Source organism: Oryctolagus cuniculus, chromosome 3 (assembly GCF_964237555.1).
Source record: "Oryctolagus cuniculus chromosome 3, mOryCun1.1, whole genome shotgun sequence".
Taxonomy (NCBI): domain Eukaryota; kingdom Metazoa; phylum Chordata; class Mammalia; order Lagomorpha; family Leporidae; genus Oryctolagus; species Oryctolagus cuniculus.
The window spans coordinates 39,673,662-39,695,922 of NC_091434.1; the positions used below are offsets into that span (position 1 = coordinate 39,673,662).

At 43.1% G+C, this 22,261-nt stretch overlaps 1 protein-coding gene across 18 annotated transcripts in view; it reads right to left on the bottom strand.

Annotated features, from left to right (window-relative positions):
- SPATS2L (spermatogenesis associated serine rich 2 like) overlaps positions 1 to 22,261 on the bottom strand; it is a 174,172-nt gene that overhangs the window by 25,974 nt on the left and 125,937 nt on the right. For 11 of the 18 annotated variants that reach the window (XM_008258940.4, XM_008258938.4, XM_070070421.1 and 8 more), the window contains 2 exons: positions 13,009 to 13,215; positions 11,533 to 11,668 (listed from right to left, as the gene is read on the bottom strand). In XM_008258940.4, coding sequence (XP_008257162.1) covers positions 11,533 to 11,668; positions 13,009 to 13,215 — 343 coding nt within the window. The remainder of the gene's footprint in view (positions 1 to 11,532; positions 11,669 to 13,008; positions 13,216 to 22,261) is intronic. The other 7 variants (XM_070070428.1, XM_070070427.1, XM_070070424.1 and 4 more) reach the window with 1 other exon arrangement.

Sequence of the window (22,261 nt, forward strand, 5' to 3'; positions counted from 1 at the left end):
TGCTCAGAAACTTCCCTTTCAAATTTTACATACGATTTTGCTGACTAATACCAGTTCTTATTTTTGATGAATACTGCTTAGTTTGATCTCTTTCCATGGAGCTCACTATTAAAGGATTTCAGTTCCTACAAGAATAATAAGATTTCAACTGCTCCCCACTGCAAAGCTACACCTACGGAAGGAGAAAACAGTCTAGGCTAGCTGTAGATTTTTGCTGTTTTCTCACACAAGGATATCACAGAAGGAACTGGTTAACAACCAGTCTTGGAGTTTTTATTTCACTTTACATCCTTTAAAAAAAATTGGAAAATACAGAAAGCAGGATAAAATAAATTTCAAGCTAAAACAAAATAAGGCAAAATCCTCCTTTGTCTCATTCACAAAATAGAGGCAACTACTCTGAATACTCTATTGTATTTGCTTTCAAAAAAAAAAAAAAAAAATCGGGCAGGGAGCTGGGCATCTCTGCAGGAGCCATTGTGGTTGCTGAACATGAATAACTTAGGAACAGAAACTCGAAGAGCCTGAAGGGGCCCAAGGAGGATCTGAAGTTCCGGCCCACGTCCAGGCCATGGCAGCCAGGCCTGGCCTCAAAGGCTCCTTGGCCCTGGTAGGCCCCTGAATTCCTGGGCTGTTCCGTGAAAAGGGGAGGGAACATGCTGACCTGTACCTGTCTGTCCCTTGTGGTGCCACCTGCCCTCAGGACTGACCTGCCCTTCCAGCAGCTTCCAAAGTGGGGGCACAAATGAACTCTGTGTGATGGAGGCAGGCAGAGAGCAGACAACTGATTAGATCTGTGAGCTGGAAGACCATAGCTTTACCACGCCCCCTGTGTGATCTCATGCCCCTCCCTGACCCCACCTGTATGCCCACGTGCCAGACTACGTAATCACTCCCCTTTGGAAGTGGATAAAAGGCCTGGAACACGGGGGGCACAGCCCTTATTTTCCCTAGCTGCCCTTGATCTTCCTGTTGCCTCGCGCCTTTGGGGTGTGTGGCCTTTGGGCTGCCAGCTCTCTCTGCCTTTGCTTTGCTACCTGTGCTAAGCTGCTTGTAGCTGCCCATAACCAAACACTTGCTGCACGTGGCTCCTGGTCTGCTCTCTGCTCAGTGTGGCCCCGACTTAAGCTCTGGACTTCCCTCTTTCCCTTAGCTAGAGCCCTCACTCTCCTTTGCATTTCCCTCACTAAATAGAAAGCTTAAAAAAACTTACCATGCTGCCTGGTCTATTTGAGCCAGTTTTCAGAATTCTTCTCTGAATTCGTAGCAAGAGCCCACACCCTTACTGATATGAGAATATTGATAAGCAGATTGGTTTCATATGTACTTACTTCTTATCATAAGAAGTAGACTTCTCTGGGGCTGGCGCCCTGGTGTACTGGGATAAGCCTCTGCCTGCAGTGCCAGCATCCCATATGGGTGTCGGTTCATGTCCCAACTGCTCCACTTCTGATCCAGCTCTCTGCTTCTGGCGTAGGAAAGCAGTGGAATATGGCCCAAGTTCTTGGGCCCCTTCACCTACATGTGAGACTGGGAAGAAGCTCCTGGCTCCTGGCTTCAGATTGGCCTAGTTCCAGCTGTTGCAGCCATTTGGGGAGTGAATCAGTGGATGGAAGACCTCTCCCCCACCCCCCCGCCCCATCTGTAACTCTGCCTCTCAAATAAATAATAAATATTTTTAAGCAGACTTTCCTAATCCTTAGTACATGGATTATTAGTAGTCCACAGATAATCTGTGAATGAATTTTCTGATTTTTTTGCTTTGCTTAAAGTCCACTTGGGTCTTTCATGCTTCTGGTTCTTTGTATTGCTTCTTCTACATGGCTAGATTTTTTCTTAAAAAAGATTTACTTATTTATTTGAAAGGCAGAGTTACAGAGCAAGATCTTCCATCTGCTAGTTCACTCACCAAATGGCTGCCAACGGTTGGGGCGGGGTCAGACTGAAGCCAGGACTCAGAAATTTCTTCTGGGTCTCCCATGTTGGGAGCAGGGGCCCAAGCACTTGTGCCATCTTTATTGCTTTCCCATAGACATCAGCAGGGAGCTGTATAGGAAGTGGAACAGCCGGGTCTTGAACTGGTGCCCATATGGGGTGCTGGCATCATAGACGGCAGCTTACCCCGTATGCCCTACATGGTTATCTTCTTTCTCTCTTCTCCCTGTGGCCAGTGTCCTGCAAGGGACCCCTTCCCAACCAGCCAGCCGGGACTGACCCCTGCCCTACACCATGCACGGCTCCACTGCAGCACTTGCCACACTGCATCGTGGGGCTTGTTCCTGTCTGCATCCACTGCACCTTGAGCTTTCCTAGGAAAGAGGTTGTCTCTCCCGTCAGTATTTTTAGCAGTGCTTCTTAGTGGGGTCATTAGATCACTTACATTCACACTCACTGTACTCACTGAATGCAGATTCTTAGGCTCCATCCCATCCCCGTGCACTCAGAATCTCTGGGAAGGACCCAGATGCTCCTGTGCACACAGAAGTTTGAGAAGTGCCAGCCTGCCATGCATTCGTCTGTCTACTGAATGGGTGAATGAAGAGGGGGGAAGAGAGGTAGAGCAGAGGGATGAGATATGAAAGGGAAAGAGGGCTGTTCTGGCAGCTGTAGCCATTGAAAATCAGGGGCGTCCCTTTGCCTTACTTCTGTCTTCATCAAGCAAGAAACAGTCAATGTTATACCCGTTGCTCATCTGGGATCCAATAAACAGCATCCTTAATGAATGGAAAGTGGAGAAGGGCAGCTTCTTCCTAGTGTCTTGGAAGAAGAGAAATTTCCTAAATGCTATTCTGGAAGGGAAGAGAACCAATCTCACCTAAACATCTATCAGAGCCAGCTAGTGATTTTCTAGAACGCTCAAATAAATGCATTGTCGTGTATGTGAGTTTTCACAAGGCCCCTCAAAAGTGACAGCAGCACTCCTGTTTCATAGCTAAGAAGAAACTCAATCAGCTTCAGAGCCAGCATGTGGAGATGAGATTTAAAGCCTCTGTGGTCTCCTCTGCACCCAGTGCCTCCCAATTAAGTGGTTAATAAACCTTGAAAGATGTGACTTTTACTAGAATATGCTCTTGTCAGAGTCCCCAGCTTATAGTCATGACGGAACACTGTAGTATACATGGAAGGAATTCTACTGACTTCAGATAACCCCCTTCCATATGATTTGTTGCTGTCTTCGCTGACAAATTGCCCGACATGGCTCCTTAGTCTCGCTCAGTACCACTCTAATAAATACAGATAAGCTCCAAGACTCATTCTGAAACAGTGATCTAGGATATCTCATTTTAAAAATATTACAATGAATTCTGTATTTATACTAATACATAAGAACAAATTCATCTTATTTTTCCAAGTGAAAATGGATTCTACTGTAAATGAAAACAAGACAAAGAAAGTCCATACTCTAGTACTCTTACAGGAATGCGCAGACAGAACAATTGGCTTAATTTCCTTGTGGTTTTCTGCTCTACAATGAAAACAAACGATTGCTTTTCAGCCCATGTTGCAGGCTGGTTGATTGGTAGCCTTTCTTTGCTGAAAAGATTCAGAATTCTTTTCAGATGTTAAGATTTCTTGTCTTCAGTTCTTCCTGTGGGTCTATTATTCTGCAAGGAAGGCTGCAGTGGAAGCAAAGCTGACTTCCAATGCCAAGTGTGCAGCTGACATAACGTATGGAGGTAATGCACACGTCGCTCAGGAAGCCTGTTAATATGAGGCGCTATTCATGCTGGCTTCCCGGGGACTGCACCTAAACGGAAAAGGCCAGTTTGGACCTCTTTGTGCTTATCAACCTGCTCTTCCTTCACGTCAACTGATTCATTCAGTCCTTGGCAGCGGCCCTGGGGAAACACGTGATGCAGAGAGAAACCTCTGGGAGGAAAGAAAATAGGCGAGGAGAAGCTTTCACCTCCAAAGCGCAAGGGACACCTATTTAGCATGACATACATTCACAAATGAGGCAGGACTGGAAATGCACTGTAGCACGGGGGCTCGCTTCAGTGCAGAGTCACAGGGACCTTGCGTGGCTCCTTGTTATATGGTGTTTGTCCTTCGCACAATTTCAGAAAGGATCCTGGAGCTTATTTCTGTTTATTGGACTGGTGCAGAGTGAGGAAAAGGAGTCATTTTGGGCAATTTGTTAGCTAGGCAGCAGCAAAAACCATACATATGGTTCTCTTGAGGCATAAATATATTTATTAGCCTCTTCCATTGTAGTCTCTTGTATCCTTTGCAAGTGTACGTACATGCTCGTACTTTCAGTGTTCCTTTAGCGTTCTGGTGTAATATTGAGTGTCGGGTGTGGGGAGAAGGAACACGTTTGCTTAATTTCCTTTGTACGGTGCTCTGCACAAATCACAAGCAGGGGGCTATTGAGCAAAACCATTTGATGAGAGGAAAGCTGGTGGTCAGTCTTTTTGTTCAGGTTTTGATCAATGGGAACAATGTATTTCTTTTCAGAGCAGAAGGACACAGAGATCTTTCATTAAATCTCTTAAAAAACACATCGAAACTCTTGATTTTTATTAAAAAAAACAAAACAAAACCCAAAACACACTACTAAAATGATCTGTATCTTCATTACATGTTCGGTCTTAAGAGTGGGCAAAATCTGATGAGTGTTTGGGATAGTGTTGTGGTGCGGTTGGTTAAACTGCCATCTGCAACACTGGCATCCCATATGGGCACTGGCTTGGCACTGGTTTGAGTCTGTACTGCTCCGCTTCCAATCCAGCTCTCTGCTTACTGCCTGGGAAAGCAGTGAAAGATGGCCCCTGCACCCACAGGAGAGACCTGGATGGGGTTCCAGGCTCCTGGGTTCACCTGGCCCAGCCCCAGCCATTGTGGCCATTTCAACAGTGAACCAGTTGTTGGAAGATATCTGTCTCTCCCTCTCTCTGTGTAACTCGGTCTTTGAAATAAGTCAACAAATAAATCTTTAAAAACTTTGGTTCAGTGTTTCCCACGTTCCTCAGCATTAAACAGGGAACTGAAAGCGTCATGAAATTATTATGCAACACTGCCGGGTGGCTGCAGAGGCTGCTCGGTCGGCTCTTGTACTGCAGATTCCATCCTAAACGAGACTTGCTGAGTGGCGCAGAGAAAAGCGTCCTTTTATGACTGTGCAACTGCACTGCTCCATATATCCCAGTCCTACTGTGTACGCTAGGAGTGCTGATGACTTTGGTCATGCGGGCTTTACAATGGAATCTCCACTCATCATGCTTTTATCAATATACCCTCCACACAACGGAACGAACAAATCCCATTGCTTCTTATCATAGCATCTGCTGTGGTTCTGGGCCCTGTTTCACTTCATCTGTATTCTTCCTGTCCTTCCCTCTTAAAGTGTAGAAAGTCTCACAATTACAGTGATGTTCCTAATTAAAAGAGGGCTATTCAGTGGCCTACAGGGATTTACTTGTCCAACCACACTACACCATAAGCTGCGGAAAAAGGCCTTCGGTTTCATTCTGTGTAAATGGTGCAAGAGCTGGCACACCTGAGCCTGTCAGTGGCATTAGAAGAGCTGGACAGAAGCCACAAATGCCCAGGAACACCAAGTGAAATCGCTGCCTCACTGAAGCCAAAGAGTAATAGCCCCCAAACAGCTCTTAATGGAACAATTCCCTATTGCATTTACCTCTACATGCCTGGGATCTTCATCTCTCTCCTAGCCTCAACTGCACTATGTTGGTTTTATTGAAAAATGAGAAAAAAAGATTCAGGTAGAGACAGAATGGCTAATGGAAGTGACTACCTATCATTAGCTGCAAGCTTCAGTTCTTAATTTTTCCATTTTCTTCTAAGGACTGAGTTGAATTCTATAATGAAAAACAGACAGAAAAAAAAGCAAAGCAAAGCCCTCAATTTTCTACACTACAATATAATTGTTTTTCTGGTCTCAAGGAAACAAACATGTAATTTGACCTTTAAAATGCGTAGCTAGAAGGTTTTTGTTTCAAGCAGTATGGAAAAATCAGACCTTCCTGCTGCACTGATACGAAGAGAGAAGGCACTATGGTACGACTTCATGGGGTGTGAGTGACTCGGGAGGAAATTTGTCCACTGGTGGGTTAGGAGGGGAAGCCGGGGCTGACAGGTGCTCAGCGGGGTTCCCAAGGGAGGCGTCTCCGTGCTCCCCTCAGGCAGCTACAGCACGATGTGCAGCAGGACTGGCGCCTTCCTTCTGGTCTGTGCCTCACCCAGCATGCTCAGCAGCACCAACATCCTGGGCCAGATCATGCTGACAGGCGCATGGGAAGAGAGGGGGCGAGGAGCTGTTCTGTGCATTCCAGGGTGGCTTGCAGCAGCCCTGTTTCCCTGCTGGATGCCAGGAGCACTCCCTTTCTGTGCCTGTGACAACCGCATCTATTTCCAGAGCAATGGTCTTCCGGGGGCAAATTCATCCGGCTGAGTGCCATCGCTCTGGCCCTGGACAGATCACTCGCTGCAAGTCTCTCGACCAATGTTTTAATCAATCATGGAGGTACAAGAGAATAAACTAGTCTTAATTTTATTTTTTAAATCTATTTCTGGGACCACTGCAGACAAGTGAAATCAGTAACTCTGGGGGTGGTGCCTAGGCAATGGATGGCCACAGAGATCAGAGAGATTTCAATGATAGTGTACACTTAGATACTTCTGCATGGAGAGAAGTAAATGTCAACTCAGAAGCATCATGTTTCAGTCAAAGAGAACAAAGACAAGACCTACAGGACACAGAAACAGCTGACACAGGAGGCTGGTGTCACCGCACAGCGGCTACAAGTTTGGAGACTACAGGGGGAGAAGCCAACCACCAACCAAGAGACAAGGCGAGCACCCAACTGTGTGATAAGCCTGTCAGAGTGAACAAAAAAAGGTCTTACTGGATTCAAACTCCAGAGACTCCAGAGACACACGCCTCAGTAATTCTGTATTACGCGGCCATCTGAGGACTAACAAGCTGAGCATGCAGAGACTGTCACCTAGGCTGCTCTGAACACAACAGCACCCACCTGGGAGGCCTTCTCAAGGTCACAGCCTAGACAGAGGACGGTGATACGATCTGGCCTGGGCGACCACCCCGGTAATGTGTGCAAGTGTTGGCTCGGCTACCCGTTGGGGCTTCAGCAGCAGCTGAGAGGGCTGTGAGGGATGCCAGGAGAAGATACACTTATCTCAAAATAGCTGTCTCTTCAGCTTGAAATTCTCACTCTCAGAGTTATTCTTTTGGCTAGGGGAGAGCGTGTCAACAGAGCATTTGTTAACATGCGAATGTGTCACTTTGGGAGGGAGGCCACATCATCCAAAGGATGGAGTGACTGGTTGAAAGGAAGCAGAGATAAGGGACAGAGACTCCATCACAAGACCTGGTCTTGATTCCTGGGGGCGGCAGCAGGAGGCTTGCCGTGACTCTGCTGTGATGAGGGACACGATGTGAAGGAGAGGATGTAGGGAAAATGGGCAGAGAAAGGCGATGGAGCAGCGGCTCAGGCCTGGGGGAGCGCAATTTTCTGGCCCACTTCCGCATTCCATGTGGCCAGGCTTCTTGGGCTGCTATAGGAAACAAACCAACATGGGGTATGGGGCCATTTCTGGTCCCTTTATGCAGAACACATGCTTTGACCAATCTCCCTTTTCTAACTGAAAGCAAAGCAAAAGGACTGTCCCCTCCAGCCCCCGTTCTGCAACTGCATGACCCGCCCCGGCCCCCAGCACACCCTTCAGCTCATTGGGTCGTAAGCATCTCCTATTTTCTCCGAGAGGTCTTTTACTCACATGTTGAACTGACAGCCACACCTAGCAGAATCTTCCCATCTCTTTGGGGAATATGTTCTCCCCTAGCATACAGCACCACTATCAAGTGTTACTCTCCTTCCTGGGTGTTTTTGGAATCTAACCTTTTATTGTTCGTTTTTAAGCCTTTACAATCCACTTGGACACACACACACACACACATACACAATTTGTGACAAGAGGCTCAACTGGTTTGCACACAAAGCAATAAAATCTGGCAGCTAGGATTCTAAGGGATGAATATTTTCCAGTTGTGGTAGGAGGCCAACCACATGGGAGAGAACCAGCTGTTTCATGTTAGCTCCTGATGTGGCTTTTCATCTTGTGTTGCCAAATTTATTCTCTGTTAAGACCTCTGTGGGAGCATACTGTCATTTTTGTTCCTCTCTCAGGCCCCCAGTTCCATTGGGAACACGAGAATGCCCTCTGTGTTATGGTCACTTAGTCCCATGGAACTGTGTCCACGTCAAATGCCAACTTTGATATCATGTATGTGTGTGTGTGTGTGTGTGTATAAAACTACTTAAAGGCTTTCTCCAGAACTGTGGAAGGGTAAGCACTCAGCTCATTTTACCCTCACGTGTGCTCACCTGGTATCAAGCATGGGCAAGCAACTGGTTTTTTCTCAGCCTCTCAAAACCAGCATTCCCGCGGAGTCCAGCAGTCCTTTTTTTTTTTTTTTTTTTTTGTGGAATTTAGTCAGGTAGGACACACGTCCTCAAGCTGGCCCCTTCCTAGCAGAGTAAACATTTAGAATTTCTTGGCCTGAGACTTTCTATTTATTTCTAAGCGAGACACACCCCCACTGTGCAGTCTGGGGTTAAGAGATTTGGTGGCCCCACAGTAAGGACCTGGCCACGGGACGTATGTGTCCGCGTCGCTGAGTGCCATTCATGCAGTCCCTGCCTCAGGGATAGCACTTCTTTTGGAACTGCACAGTACTTGTCCCCTGTCCTCCGTACCCACATGTGCCTTATGACGTCATAGTGAGGTCACAACTGTACTGAAGCGGACGGTTTCACGTTCAAAGCTAGAGCGTGTAAGAATGCGTGGCTTCACTATCTATAGGACAGCTTCATTTTTTTTAAACTTCTAAGCTGCCCCCCAGTATTGTGCAAGCCTGATAATTTTCAAGAGCACCACGATCCCTAAAAACCTATCCTTTTCTCCCCTTTAGAGCACAAGAGGGAGGCTTTACCCCAGCACGTCACTGTGTTGGCCGGATGGCAGGCTTATCCGGAAGAGAGGCAACGCTTTTCTATTTGGCAGAAATGCATGTAAATAAATTGCTAATTAAAAAAAAAAAGCACTTTGGTTTCATTTTTGAGTTACCACTTATGCAGTTACTGTGGGATCGTTTGTATTAGGGGTTAGAACAGAAAACAAGTGCTAGCATTTCACATCACACAGCAACGGCACTCGGAGAACGGGCCCTCTCGATGTTTTCTTCTTTGGTTTGGAGAAGTGCCGTTTGGTGAGGCAGGTGACTTTTAAGCAGCGGCACTGCTTGGCAGGGCGCCTTCAGAAGCGATCCCGGCCATCAGCCTGGAACACACTGTGAATTAGCAGCAGGGAAAAGATACACAACTTTGGCGGGTGCTGTCTTGCCTGGCTCATGTTTTCAGCTGTTGAGGAGTAAAACACTCAAAGAATCTGCTATCAATCGCAGCATGTCTCATGACCCATGTGATGCTCATTTTACTGAGAGGCAAAATAAAATCCAAAGTCCTCAGGGCAGCTGGAGGACAGAGCGGTAACCGCAAGTCACTGCTACAAGGGGTGCATCAGTGGAGAGGTACTCGGGTGGCAGGTATCACACAGACACCCTCAGAGGAAGAGTGTGGTCTAACGGTAAGGCACAGGTTCTTCTCTGAGCAGCACTAATGCTTCCACACAGGGCCTGGTGAGCTACGACCCGCGAGTCCAAGCTGCTCTGCTCCCCTTTCGCACTACTGAACTTGGCTTTCCCGCTGCTGAGGCACTACACGGGGGCCGCAAGCCTGTGATGCTTCAGGCATTTGCTAGATGGCCCTTCAGAGAGCAAGTCTGCCGGCTCTGGTTCTAGAAGAACAAGCCTGCAAGTTGGAAGTACTCAGAAGCAGTGTGGCAACTTGCTTAAAGACTGGAGAGTCGTATTAACTTTTAACTATATAATAATAATGAATATTCTTGGAGGTGCCAGGAACAATTGCTTAGATCATGATCTAATCAAGCAGATTCGTTCCAGTGAGGTCCAGACACCATGATCAGGTGTGTGTGGTGTGTGGTGTGTGTGTGTGTGTGTGTGGGGAGTAATGATTTCTCACCTGGGAAGGGCTTTGAAAGGCTGAATGGTAACTAAAGCAGAGGCACTTCTTTCAAGTCTCTGGTGTCTTCTGTACCCTTAAGATCTTATATGCAGCAGATGGTTTTTAATTCATGAATTTTAGATTAGGTTAGTGTGAAGCTTAATCCTTAGTTTTATACAACTCTACAGTTTCTGTTAAAAAGCACATCAGTGTCAAAGCAAGGACTAGGGACAGGAAAACTATGGAGAAGATGGGATCAAATTTTAGAATTATAGGAGGCCAATGAGATATAGGGAACAAGCTATATGAACCTGGGCATTGTGGGGGTACTTTGCATTTTCCTGTGGAAGCCCATGGTTCCTCAGCTCTCTGTCCACGGGGCTGAGGTGTGGCTCTCATGACTCTGGCCTGTCTGGTAGGAAGGCTGTTCCTCTTGCAATGGTGACTGGTTTAGAGACAGATATGCAACCCAACTCAGCCAATGAGAATCAGTCTTTGGACTTTGGCTGGAACTGTTAGAGACTGAGCCTGGCCCCAGATCTCAGTGCTAAGGAAGTCTGGAGCTGCCAGGGGGATTTTCTTTGCTGATGCAGAAGGAGACTTGCCTAAGAGTAAAGCCAAGCAGAGGGAGGGAAAGAGTGAGAAGCGAAAGGAGAGAGGAGGGGGGAGGGAGGAGGCAGAGGGAAGGAGGGAGGGAGGGAGAGAGAGAGAGAGAGAAAGGGGGAGGGGCAGAGAGGCAACATAATTTGGATTAGAGCAAATTTGCCAGAAGTTTTCTGGAATTTTCACGGACATCAGCCAATCAATTCTCCTTTCTCTTTAGTGTAATTTGGGTTTCTAAAACTTGAAATGGAAAGAATCCTAACTGAAACACTGGTAACATCTTTCAACTAATAGCTTTCACCAACACGTATTGCACCTTGTGGATATGAGAAAATGTAGAAGACTCTAAGAAATATCCTTTATCAAAATTAACTGCAGGGCAGGACAAGGGCCGGACCAAAACCGCATCAGTGCACAATTTCTTAATGCCAGCCTTAAAGATACCCAAGAAAAGGATGCTATCACTAAGTGTATATATTCCTTTTCGTTAAGAGATTTTTTTGCTTGCTTTATAGTGATAATGCTGGAAGTATTTTGTTTTCTTGGTAGCATTCATAGTAGCCTTCCAGAGATTTGTCAATAATATAGTTTTTTTTTTTTGAGGTTTTGTTCTATATCATCCTCACATTTTTGAGTTAACTTGAAACCCCAATGAATTATGCTATTGGGTTTATTTTATTCCTATACTTTCTCTTCTTTTTTATTCCCAAGATGTGTGTATCCGCTCCAGAGCTTTAACAGAACTCTGGTGGGGAGGGGCTCTGTGATTCTGGGAAGGAAACACACAGCACGGTCGCCTGATGCTCTTAGGCAGGGAAGTTCTCAGGCACCAGATTCACAGCTCCAGAGTGCAGTGACTCACCAGTTGTGTAATTCCGCAAAGGCAGCTTTGATCTTCTTCACAGAACTATCCACTTCTTCCTTGATCATAACACGGTATCTTGTTAGAGAAACAGTGCAGCGTTGCAAATCCTTCACTGATTTCTCAATATTTGGGCCTAAAATTGATGTGAAGGAAAAAGAAAAAGCAATTCAAGCACTTTTTTTTATATTGGGAGGCTAAAAAACAAAACAAAACAGCTAATCCACCAAAAAAAAAAAAAAGATTCGTCTTTTGTTTTTCAAGTTAAAAAAATAAAAAGAGACAGAGAGAAAGTTCTGGCAAAAGGATGTTTATGATGCAGGGTGGATGGCTCAACTGGCCCCTGAGACTGCGGGGATTTCAGCACTGGGGTCTTTCTCGGGCCAGGACATTTGGGGCGCACTTGTTTCCTTTGCTCTTTAGCAAGAGGCTCTGATCCTGGTGTTCCATCCCAAACTGCAGTGTCTTCAGCATCTGATACATCCAAAGACCAAGTGTGCCGCTGCTGGTTGTCTCTATAAACAGCACTCTGTGAGGTTAAAAAGCAGAAGGGCTTGTGCAAGGGACTGGGAGAGGCACAAATGAGCCAGGGGGAGGGTGGAGCCTCTGTGCCAGGTACGCTGGCTCCGTCCTGATCAGCCAGGCCTGTGGTTTCAGCAGCATCTCCCACAGAGGCTCTGTGGGGGCCCCTCTTGCCCGATTTCCTGAAACCGTCACCAGGGTCCACAGAGAGTGCATGGCAAAGAGGCAGACTGGACTTATCCCAACAAGGACATATTTCTTAGAAGGAAGAAACCTCCCCTCCAGGAGAGCGGGAAAGCGTATCACACCGAAGCCAAGGAAATCAGATGCAACAGAGGCTGAATGAGAGCATCATTTAATCGCCTGAGAATCAGAAAGGAAGTGATTCATTCCCTTTCATTTTTAATACTATTTACGAATCAAGTATATCAAAGCTCAAAAAATAATAAAACTCTAGTGTGTCAAGTCTAAAATCCTCTTTCAGTGTTATGTTGTCTGAAGGTTCTAACATAGACTGAATTTACAAGGGAAGATCACATCTGAAAAAGATATGCCAGCCTCCAGACTCATCTTCATTCAAGTCAAGAACCTGTGTATCAGAAACACCAGTCCTTCCAGCATTCAAATTTTTAAAGGAGCTCCTGTGATTAACACTTGCTTTGTGAAATATCAGGAGGGAAGGTGTTCGCGGTGCAAGTTTACCCATGCCTACCGAGAGCAGAAAGGTCACAGCAGGGCAGAGAAAGGGGGTATAATTCCATTTAAATAGTCAAGACCTTTGATTAAAATGGAGGAATCACATCTGTCTTTCAATCTATGTGGGTCACAAAAAGAAATACCATTTCATGTGCGTTCTCTACACTAGGCAGCATTTTATGCGAAGTGTTGTCATTCGGGTACTTTTCTGTGGGTGCAAAATATATTGAATCATTTGTGCAAAAGAAACCACTTTACCTCTTTTCTTTGCCAACTCATCTGGCTTTATTTCAAGATGAGCTGCAGGGGCATTGGACTTAACAGGAGATGTTTTTGCCTTAGGCTTGCTTGGGTTACAAGGCTGCTCAGCTGACCACTGTAGGCCATCTGACCTCTCTGTTGGTCCGTGTATAGGTTTGGGGTTGCCATCTAGGGATAGTTTCTGTTGCAGTAGTCTGTTGCCTTCTGTAAGAGAACACCAGATAATGATTGTGAAGTGATAAACTAAACACAGTGACGATAAAGTGATGGGGGAAGCCGAGATTTTTGTTTTTGTTTCTATGTTGGCAATGATGCCTTTCATTAAAAAGCAGTCAAGACACTGTTGTGGAAGGATCCCCAGAAGATTGGAGGTTAGGCTAGAAAGAGCCTTGTATCTAGAGCCAGAAGACCTGGGCGTGTGTTTTGGGTCTGGTAATCACTTGCAGACTGATCCTGAGCAAGTCGCACATTATCTCTGAGCCTAGTTTCCGCAACTCTAACAGTCCAGGAAGGCACCAAGAGTTGAGCAGTTTTTTTTTTTTTTTTTTTTTTAACTTTTCTTTTCTTTTTTCACTATTCCAGTAAAGGATCAGGTACTGGCATCTTTAAGTATGATATCACATTCAGTATTGAGACTATAAAGATGTAGCCCTCCCACAGCCACATGCTGCATTAATGTCTTGTGATATTTTATTCTGAATTAATGAAGGCAGAACAGTGATTAGAGATGGGGCAAGAATGAAGTGACAACAGCCACTATAATCATTTCACCTAATTTATGGAGGGCTTAAATCAGGAAATATCATCATAATAGCTCAACTATATTTAAAATCCAGGGAGTCAGATTCTCTCTGGAGCTTTAATAGATGTGGCAATAAATCAGCAGCATGTAGCTTTCAGCATCTTTTAAAGGTGGGTTCCTATGTAGTCATTGCTGGAGGGAATTAAATGGCACCCTGGTGGCTGGAAAGGAAATGTATCACCCTTAATATCTTACTACCAGAGAGCGCTTTGGGTGTGAAGAGAGGGGAGAGGCCAGTGCGCTTTGCCAATTTGCTTTCGGAGACCAGGTTCTTGGAGAAAGCTGGGTTTAGTGGGAAGACAACGGTTTGGATCAGGAGACACAAGTGCTGGTCTTATCTACGTCCTGGCTGATGCTGTGGCATGACATCACTTCTCTGGCTCGCTGAGGCTCATAGTCCAACAGAGCACAGTCATCTATGTGAAGCCCCAGCTCCCTGTCAGAGTCACATCACCCTGCTGCTGTCTTCTCGGATGCGGCCTCGTAAACACCTAACATAATATTCTGACACAAGGCTTCATGTCTAGCGCTCATCCCTGCCTTGCAGAGGTCACGGCCTTCCCAAGGGCTGACACTGAGTTCGATTCATTTTTGAAGTCCCCGTACTTGTGCCTGGCTCAGCAGTCTTCTGTAGAATTGTGACTAAATTAAAGTATGCTTAGAATTACTTCACAGAACAAAATAAGAAACAAAGTGCATCTTCCAGCACTGTCACAAACATTACAGATATTACATTAGGGAACTGTGCCAACAAATATGACCTAGGTCCTAGTCAATGTGATTTTAGACATTAGCCCATTTAGGATAAGTGTAGTTGAATCTAACATTCATAATCTATCTTTCAAGAAAGCACACCATATGTTTTATCGATTGAAGCATGAAAATTCACTTGAAGAGCAATGTGGTACCCAATGAAATGCTTAGCAGAGGTAGTGAACAAGAACTGAAAACAGCATTTCTTCCAGTAATAAATAGATTCAAGTGTTAGTATGCAATTTTATCTTCAGTTCCACTACAGTGGAACTTCCCTGTAGGGCAGTGGTAGTCAACATTTAATGTGAAATGAGTCTCCCTTGGTACTTATTACACATGCAAATTTCTAAAATTTACCTCCTCTGATTCATGGGCCAGTATTCTGATTCCTGGGTTATTCTGTTGGAGCAGAGACAGGTGATATCTCCCACATTATGATGAGTCTACATGTTTAAGTTACAACAGTGATTAAGTCCAAGCTGCTTCCAACTCATCCCCTTTCTAAATCACAGCTGAGATTCAGTCTTGATGAGATATTATACATTGAGAATCTAAAACACATCTCTTGGTGCACAGTGTAATAAATTAGTCATAATCTTGAAAATAAGGGATTTATACTATAGTCTAATGGAAATAATGGCCTTTGAATAGAGGGAAAATTATACTGTTAGAAGACAAATGAATTTTAAACAGAAGACAAGCAGGCAAATGAGCATGAGCTCATTAGCCTAAAGCTACAACTATTTTGTTTGTGTATCAGAGAATTGATAATGTGGGTTGTGGGTTCATTTCATCATTCACCCAACAAATATTGAGAACTTTAAGTAGTTGAATTTTGGGGGGGGGTCCTGCAAAGTCTCCTAAAGGTCACCTGGATATATTCACATGCTAGATGCATAAATCTGTCTCCAAATACAGTAAAACTCCAGAACTCTTTTAAATGAAAATTCGTGTGGAGTTCTACACCTATGACAGAATTAGACACCCCTTGACCACTGACACTTCTAACAAGGAGGGCAGTTCTTTCCTAGATACACTAATTTTACTCTAACATCAGAAACAGCACCAGGTATGGAGTCTACTTGTACATTTCAACAGATTGCAGCTAAAGGGAATTAATTCACGTCTTCAGTATCTAATAAGGTGCCAACCAGCCACATGTGGCTACTGATTACTTGCAATATGGCTTGCTCAAATTGAGATATGTCATAAGCGTAAAATATATACTCAATACTGAAAACTTAATGTTAATTTTAAAAACATTTCTTTAATAGTCTGAACACTATTGACAGCATGTTGAAATAATACTTTGCATATTAGATAAAATGTATTCCAAATTTACTCATCTGCTTATTTATATTTTTAAATGTGGCTTCTAGAATACATAAAATTATATATATATAATATATGACATATGGCATTAAATTTCTATTGGATAGCACTAATACAAACTACAAGCAGCATACGACTGGTGGTACGCAATGTGCAATCACCACTAATTTATGTTCTAGAATTAAGAGAGTATTTATTTTAGTGAAGCCTTAAAGACAGAGTAACATGTGTCCTGTTCATCATTTATGCTTAGTACTTAGTAGGTACATGATCAACACTAAATAAATGAATGAGTGAAGTAGCATTACTTTAGTGCTTTGCATGCCTAAGGCCCTTCTAGCTGTATGAACCCTAGTATGATATGAGTCTCTGGCTGTGTCTTTTTTTTTTTTTTTTTTTTTTTTGACAGGCAGAGTTGACAGTGAGAGAGAGAGACAGAGAGAAAGGTCTTCTTTTGCCGTTGGTTCACCCTCCAATGGCCGCCGCGGCCGGCACGCTGCGGCCGGCGCACCGTGCTGATCCAATGGCAGGAGCCAGGAACCAGGTGCTTTTCCTGGTCTCCCATGGGGTGCAGGGCCCAAGCACCTGGGCCATCCTCCACTGCACTCCCTGGCCACAGCAGAGGGCTGGCCTGGAAGAGGGGCAACCGGGACAGAATCCGGCGCCCCGACCAGGACTAGAACCCGGTGTGCCGGCGCCGCTAGGCGGAGGATTAGCCTAGTGAGCCGCGGCGCTGGCCTGGCTGTGTCTTTATCTAATACTCATCAAATATTTTAACCAAATTAGTCATATCTTGTAAAGAAAAGTTAACTACAGAAATACCCAATGTGCCTAGATTTCAATTAAAAAATCATATATATATCTAAAAATGGTATATAGAAGCTTTTATGTTTTTCTTCTCTTTGTTTTTGAAAGGAAGAGTGGACAGAGAGAGAGAGAGACAGAGAGAAAGGTCTTCCTTTTCCATTGGTTCACCCCCCAATGGCCACTGCAGCCAGTGCACTGCGCTGATCTGAAGCCAGGAGCCAGGTGCTTCTCCTGGTTTCCCATGCAGGTGTAGGGCCCAAGGACTTGGGCCATCCTCCACTGCCTTCCCTGGCCACAGCAGAGAGCTGGCCTGGAAGAGGAGCAACTGGGACAGAATCTGGCACCCCAACCGGGACTAGAACCCGGGGTGCCGGCGCCTCAGGCGGAGGATTACCATGTTTTTCTATTGCCCCATCACATGAACAGTCCTCTTATTAAAAAAAAAAAATACTTATCAAATTCCAGGGAGATGGCATATAACTTCCTGAGTATCATTTTGGTTTCTGATTCATTTTAACTCAACAGACTCGTATGGAATGCACAAGGAGATAAATGAGTCACAGTCTCTCTGCCCTTAATAGTTAGAATTTAAAATGTTTACATTTATTAATGTAAGATGAGAGCATAGTAAATCTGAGCTGACCTCTCCCCATTTAATTGTCTTGGCATCTTTGTTGAAAATGAATTGACTCTATGTGTGTGTCTATTTTTGGACTCTATTTTATTACACTGGTCTAGTGGTCTGTTCTCACACCACCACCTTACTCTCTTACTCACTGTAACCAACTAATGAGTACTAAGATCCCATAATATCCTCCAAATTTGCTCTTCTTTATCAAGATGGACATGACATTTATTTAGGTTTTATTTAGTTTTTCTCAGCATTAGTTTATAGTTATTAGTTTTGTGCATCTTTATTCAAGTATGTTCCTAGGTGTATCAGACTTTTTATGTTATGATATACAATATTTATTTGATTTTCAATTCCAAAATGTTGGTTGCTAGAGTGCCAAAATGTAACAGACTTTTTCTTATGTTGAACTTTTATCCAGAGATTTGGGTAATTTCTATATTAGTTCTGATAGTTTCATTTTTTATTTCTTGGTAGATGTCTTAAGATTTTTTATAGTTATAATAACGACATCTGTAATGAATTTCTTCATTTCCAAACTTTCCTTGTTTTACTGAACTGACCAGGAATTCTGGTACAATGCAGAATAAACTCCTTCCATTGTCCTTCATTTAGGGAAACTGCATCCAATATTTCATCATTAAATATGACATTAGTGGAAGAGTTTTTGTATGTTTTTCAGGATCAAGAAGTTCTCCTTTATTCCTACTTTGCTGAGAGTTTTTATTGTCGATTTTCCTGTTTTACCTGCTTAGATGATTATATAATTTTCTTCTTCATTTTAATGGTAAATTATGTTGATTGGCTTTCAAATGTGAAACCACTGACACATTTCTGGGATAAAACACACTTAGTTATGGCGTGTTATCTTTTATGTGTGCTACTAATATTTTGTTAGGGATTTGGTTTTTAATAAACAATTTTTTTTAATTCTTTTTCTTGCAAAAACTTTGTCAGGTTTTAAAACAGGGTTAATTCTGGCCTCATAAAATGAACTGGAAAGTATTCCCTTTCTAGTTTCTGAAACAGTTTAAGATTGCTATTATATTTGTACCTTAAAATTTTGTTAGAGTTCACCAGTGAAACCATCTGGAGCCCAGAGATATTAATTATGAATTGCTTTGCTGATTAGGGCTATTCAGATTTTATATTTCTTTTTGTATGCTTTGGCAAGTTGTGTTTCTAAGGAATTTGTTTATTTCATCCAAATTTTTGAATTTATTGGCATAAGGGTAAAAATAACCTGTTGTTAGCCTTTAAAAGAATGAAGGCTTAGTGATAACTTCATTCCTGACATTGGAAATTGGTTTATGATATTTTATGATGATCCCATTAAAAATGTTCCCTGATATCTTTAATGACCCTTTTCTTCGACCAATACATCATTTAAAGGGGAAGTTAATTTCTATATTTTTAGAGATTTTCTAAGTATTTTATAACTTTTTTTTTTTTTTGACAGGCAGAATGGACAGTGAGAGACAGAGACAGAGAGAAAGGTCTTCTTTTGCCATTGGTTCACCTTCCAATGGCCGCCACGCTGGTGCACCGTGCTGACCCAATGGCAGAAGCCAGGTGCTTCTCCTGGTCTCCCATGGGGTGCAGGGCCCAAGTACTTGGGCCATCCTCCACTGCACTCCCTGGCCACAGCAGAGAGCTGGCCTGGAAGAGGGGCAACCGGGACAGAATCTGGCGCCCCGACTGGGACTAGAACCCGGTGTGCCGGCGCCACAAGGCAGAGGATTAGCCTAGTGAGCTGCGGTGCCGGCCGATTTTATAACTATTAATTGTTAATTATATTGAGGTCAAACACAAATCTAAAGATTTCATATTTTAAATCTGTCAAATTTTATGGTCCATAAATGGATCTATTTTGATGAAAATGATATGTGCTTTAAAGTTGAGTGTAATGTCCTATAGATGTCAATTATGTCAAGCTAGTTGGTAAGACTGTTTAGATTTCCTATATACTTTTGATTTATAATCAACTTGTTATATCAAACACTAAGGAAATGGTATTGAAATATAACTATTATGGATTTGTCACTTTTCTTGGTTCTATCAATTGTTTCTTCAAGGATCTTGCTCTGCCATTTAGAAGCTTATAAACTCTTTTCGATGAATCATCTATTTTTTATGATGAAATGATCCTTACCACCTCTGGCTATATTTCATGTGGTTAAACTTTTTTGGTGCTAATATTTGGGGAGCCTGTCTTCCTTTCCTCCTTCCTTCTCTTCTTCTTTCCCTCAGATAGAGGAGGAGAGAGGGAGGGAGGGAGCTCACTCCCATCTACTGGTTCACAACTCAAATGTCTGCAGTGCCAGGACTGGGACAAAGCCAAGGGCTAGGAACTCAATCCAGATCTCCCACATGGACAGCTGGGACCATCATATCAATAGCAAGCTGCAGTCAGGAGCTGGAGTTTAGTTCAAGTACTCTGACACACGACATGGGTGTTCTCACCAGAAATTTAACTGACAGGTCAAATGCTCTCACCCCACACCCCAGCTTTATTGTATCTGCTATTTAGACAGCAAATCTTTCCTATCCTTTAATTTTTGGCTTGTCTTTGTCTTTATAGTTAACATGCATCTGTTAGAATAGTAAGTATATAGGTGGATTTTGCTTTTTAAGAAACAATCTGTCAATATCTACTTTCCAATTCAATTTTAGTTTATTTACATTTAATGTAATTAATTGGTACTAGTGGGTTGAATTTACCATTTTAGTTATATATTATTCTAAAATTTTAAAAATTCTTTCTTTTAGAGGTTTCTTAAGGATTGTAAAATTGTATTGTTGACTTATCACAGTGTCCTCTGAGTCAATACTGTTCTGCTTCACACATTCCAGAACCACACAATAGTATGATTCTACTCACCCACTTCTATAAGCTGTACACTTACAGCCATATAGTTTACTTCTTCACTTGTTGTAAACCCCACAGTTGTTACTTTTGCTTTAAAAAAACAACCCATTTATTTTTATCCATATTTTCAGCATTTTCCATCTTTGTTCTTTCATTTTCTTCCAGCAGACAAAAGAACACTTTCAGTTTGCTTTGTGATGTAAGTCTGCTAATAAAAGCTAAAAGCTTTTATTTGAACACTGTTGCGCTTTCTTTTTTGAAGGATATTTTCTCTAGCTAGACAGTTCCCCTACTCATTACTTGATAGACTTCATTCTAGTGTGTTCTGGTCTATATTGTTTCTGATAAGAAGTCAACCTTTGTTCCTATCCTCACTCTTATGTTTACAATGTGTGTTTTTTCCTCTCTGCTCACGTTTTAAGATTTTTCTCTTCATTTTTGACTTCCAGTATTTGACTAAGGTGTGATTTTTCTAGGATTTCCCCTGCTTGGATTTTGCAGAAGTTCTTGGATGTGTGAGTTGTTTTTTTATCAAATTTTGTAAAATTTGGGGCCATTTTTTTTATAGTCCCTCCAGCCCCAACTTCTCTTCCCTATGCTTCTGAGATTTCAATTCCATGTGTGTGAGATTTCTTGATACTATCCCTTAAGCCACTGAGGCTTTGGTTTTCGTTTGTTGTTTTATTTTTTTTTCACTTGTTCTTCAGTTTATTTGCACTGATCTTCAAATTTACTGATCCTTTCTTTTTCATTGTCCAAACTATTATGAAGCACATCTGATGATCTTTTAAAATAATTTTAGATGTTGCACTTTTTAATTCTATGCTTTCAATTTCTTCCTTTTTCTTTCTCCTGAAATTCTCCTTCTCTTCATCCAGGATATCCATTTTTTTTCCCTGTAAAATTCTTTATCTGCTAATTCCAACTTCTGATTTTGTCAATGGGATTGTTTCTGATGACTAATATTTCTGTTTATTATAGGTCACATTTTCCTAATTCTCATGCATAGTAGTTTTTAAAATTGCTAAGATTGTAAGTAATTCATTAAGAAACTAGATAATTCTATTTTCCTCCAAAGAGGTTTGATTTCTTTCCCAACAGATCATTAAAATATTGGCACATTGAGACTGGCATTGTGATGTACCAGATTAAGCTTCCACCTGTGATGCTGCATCTCATATGGGCGTTGGTTCAAGACCCAGCTGCTCCACTTCGGATCCAGCTCCCTGCTAATGGCCTGGGAAAGCATTAGAAGATGGCTCAAGTGCTTGGGCCCCCACACTCACGTGGGAGACCTGGAAGAAGCTCCCGGTGCCTGGCTTTGGCCTGGCCCAACCCCTGGGTATTGCGGCCATTTGGGGAATGAGTTAGTCGATGGAAGCACCCTCTCTCTGCGTGTGTCTCTTCTCTCTAACTATGCCTTTCAAATAAATTTTAAAAAATCTATAAAAATAAATACTAGCAGATCACTTTCCATTCCTTCCCCCACTATTTGCCTTGAAGATGTTAGGCGTCTGCAAGACAAGCCAGGGGAGTGGAAGAGGTAGTAAGGTGACAGTGGACTGTTCCTTAAAACGCCTCCATTTGATTCTTTTTTATATCTCTCTTCTTAAGCTTACTGCTATGGTTTGGAAGTTAGTTTGAGCATCTCTCAAAAGCTCATGTGTTAAAGGCATAATCCCAAAACTGTTACATCAATAGTTAATGGTACTAAAGAGGGTGGAGGCTGGATACAGTTACAATGTCTAGGAGGTAAACCTAGTGGGAGGTCTTCAGGTCATTGTGGACGGGCCATCAGAAGGAAGTTATCAGGAGAGGGCTGGTTACATAGGCCTAAATTGGGCTCACCTGCTCTCCCTACTGCCTGAATTGCTGTGTGATTGCTCCCTCTCATACGCTCTGACATTATTATCCTCCAGCCGCAGTGGATGGTGAACAAATGGGGTCTGCTTGATCTCAGACTGAGAACCTCCAAAACTGTCAGCCTAGATAAACCTTTTTCTTTCCTACGTAGCTTTTCTCAGGTGTTTGTTAGCAAGAGTTGACTAACACCCTC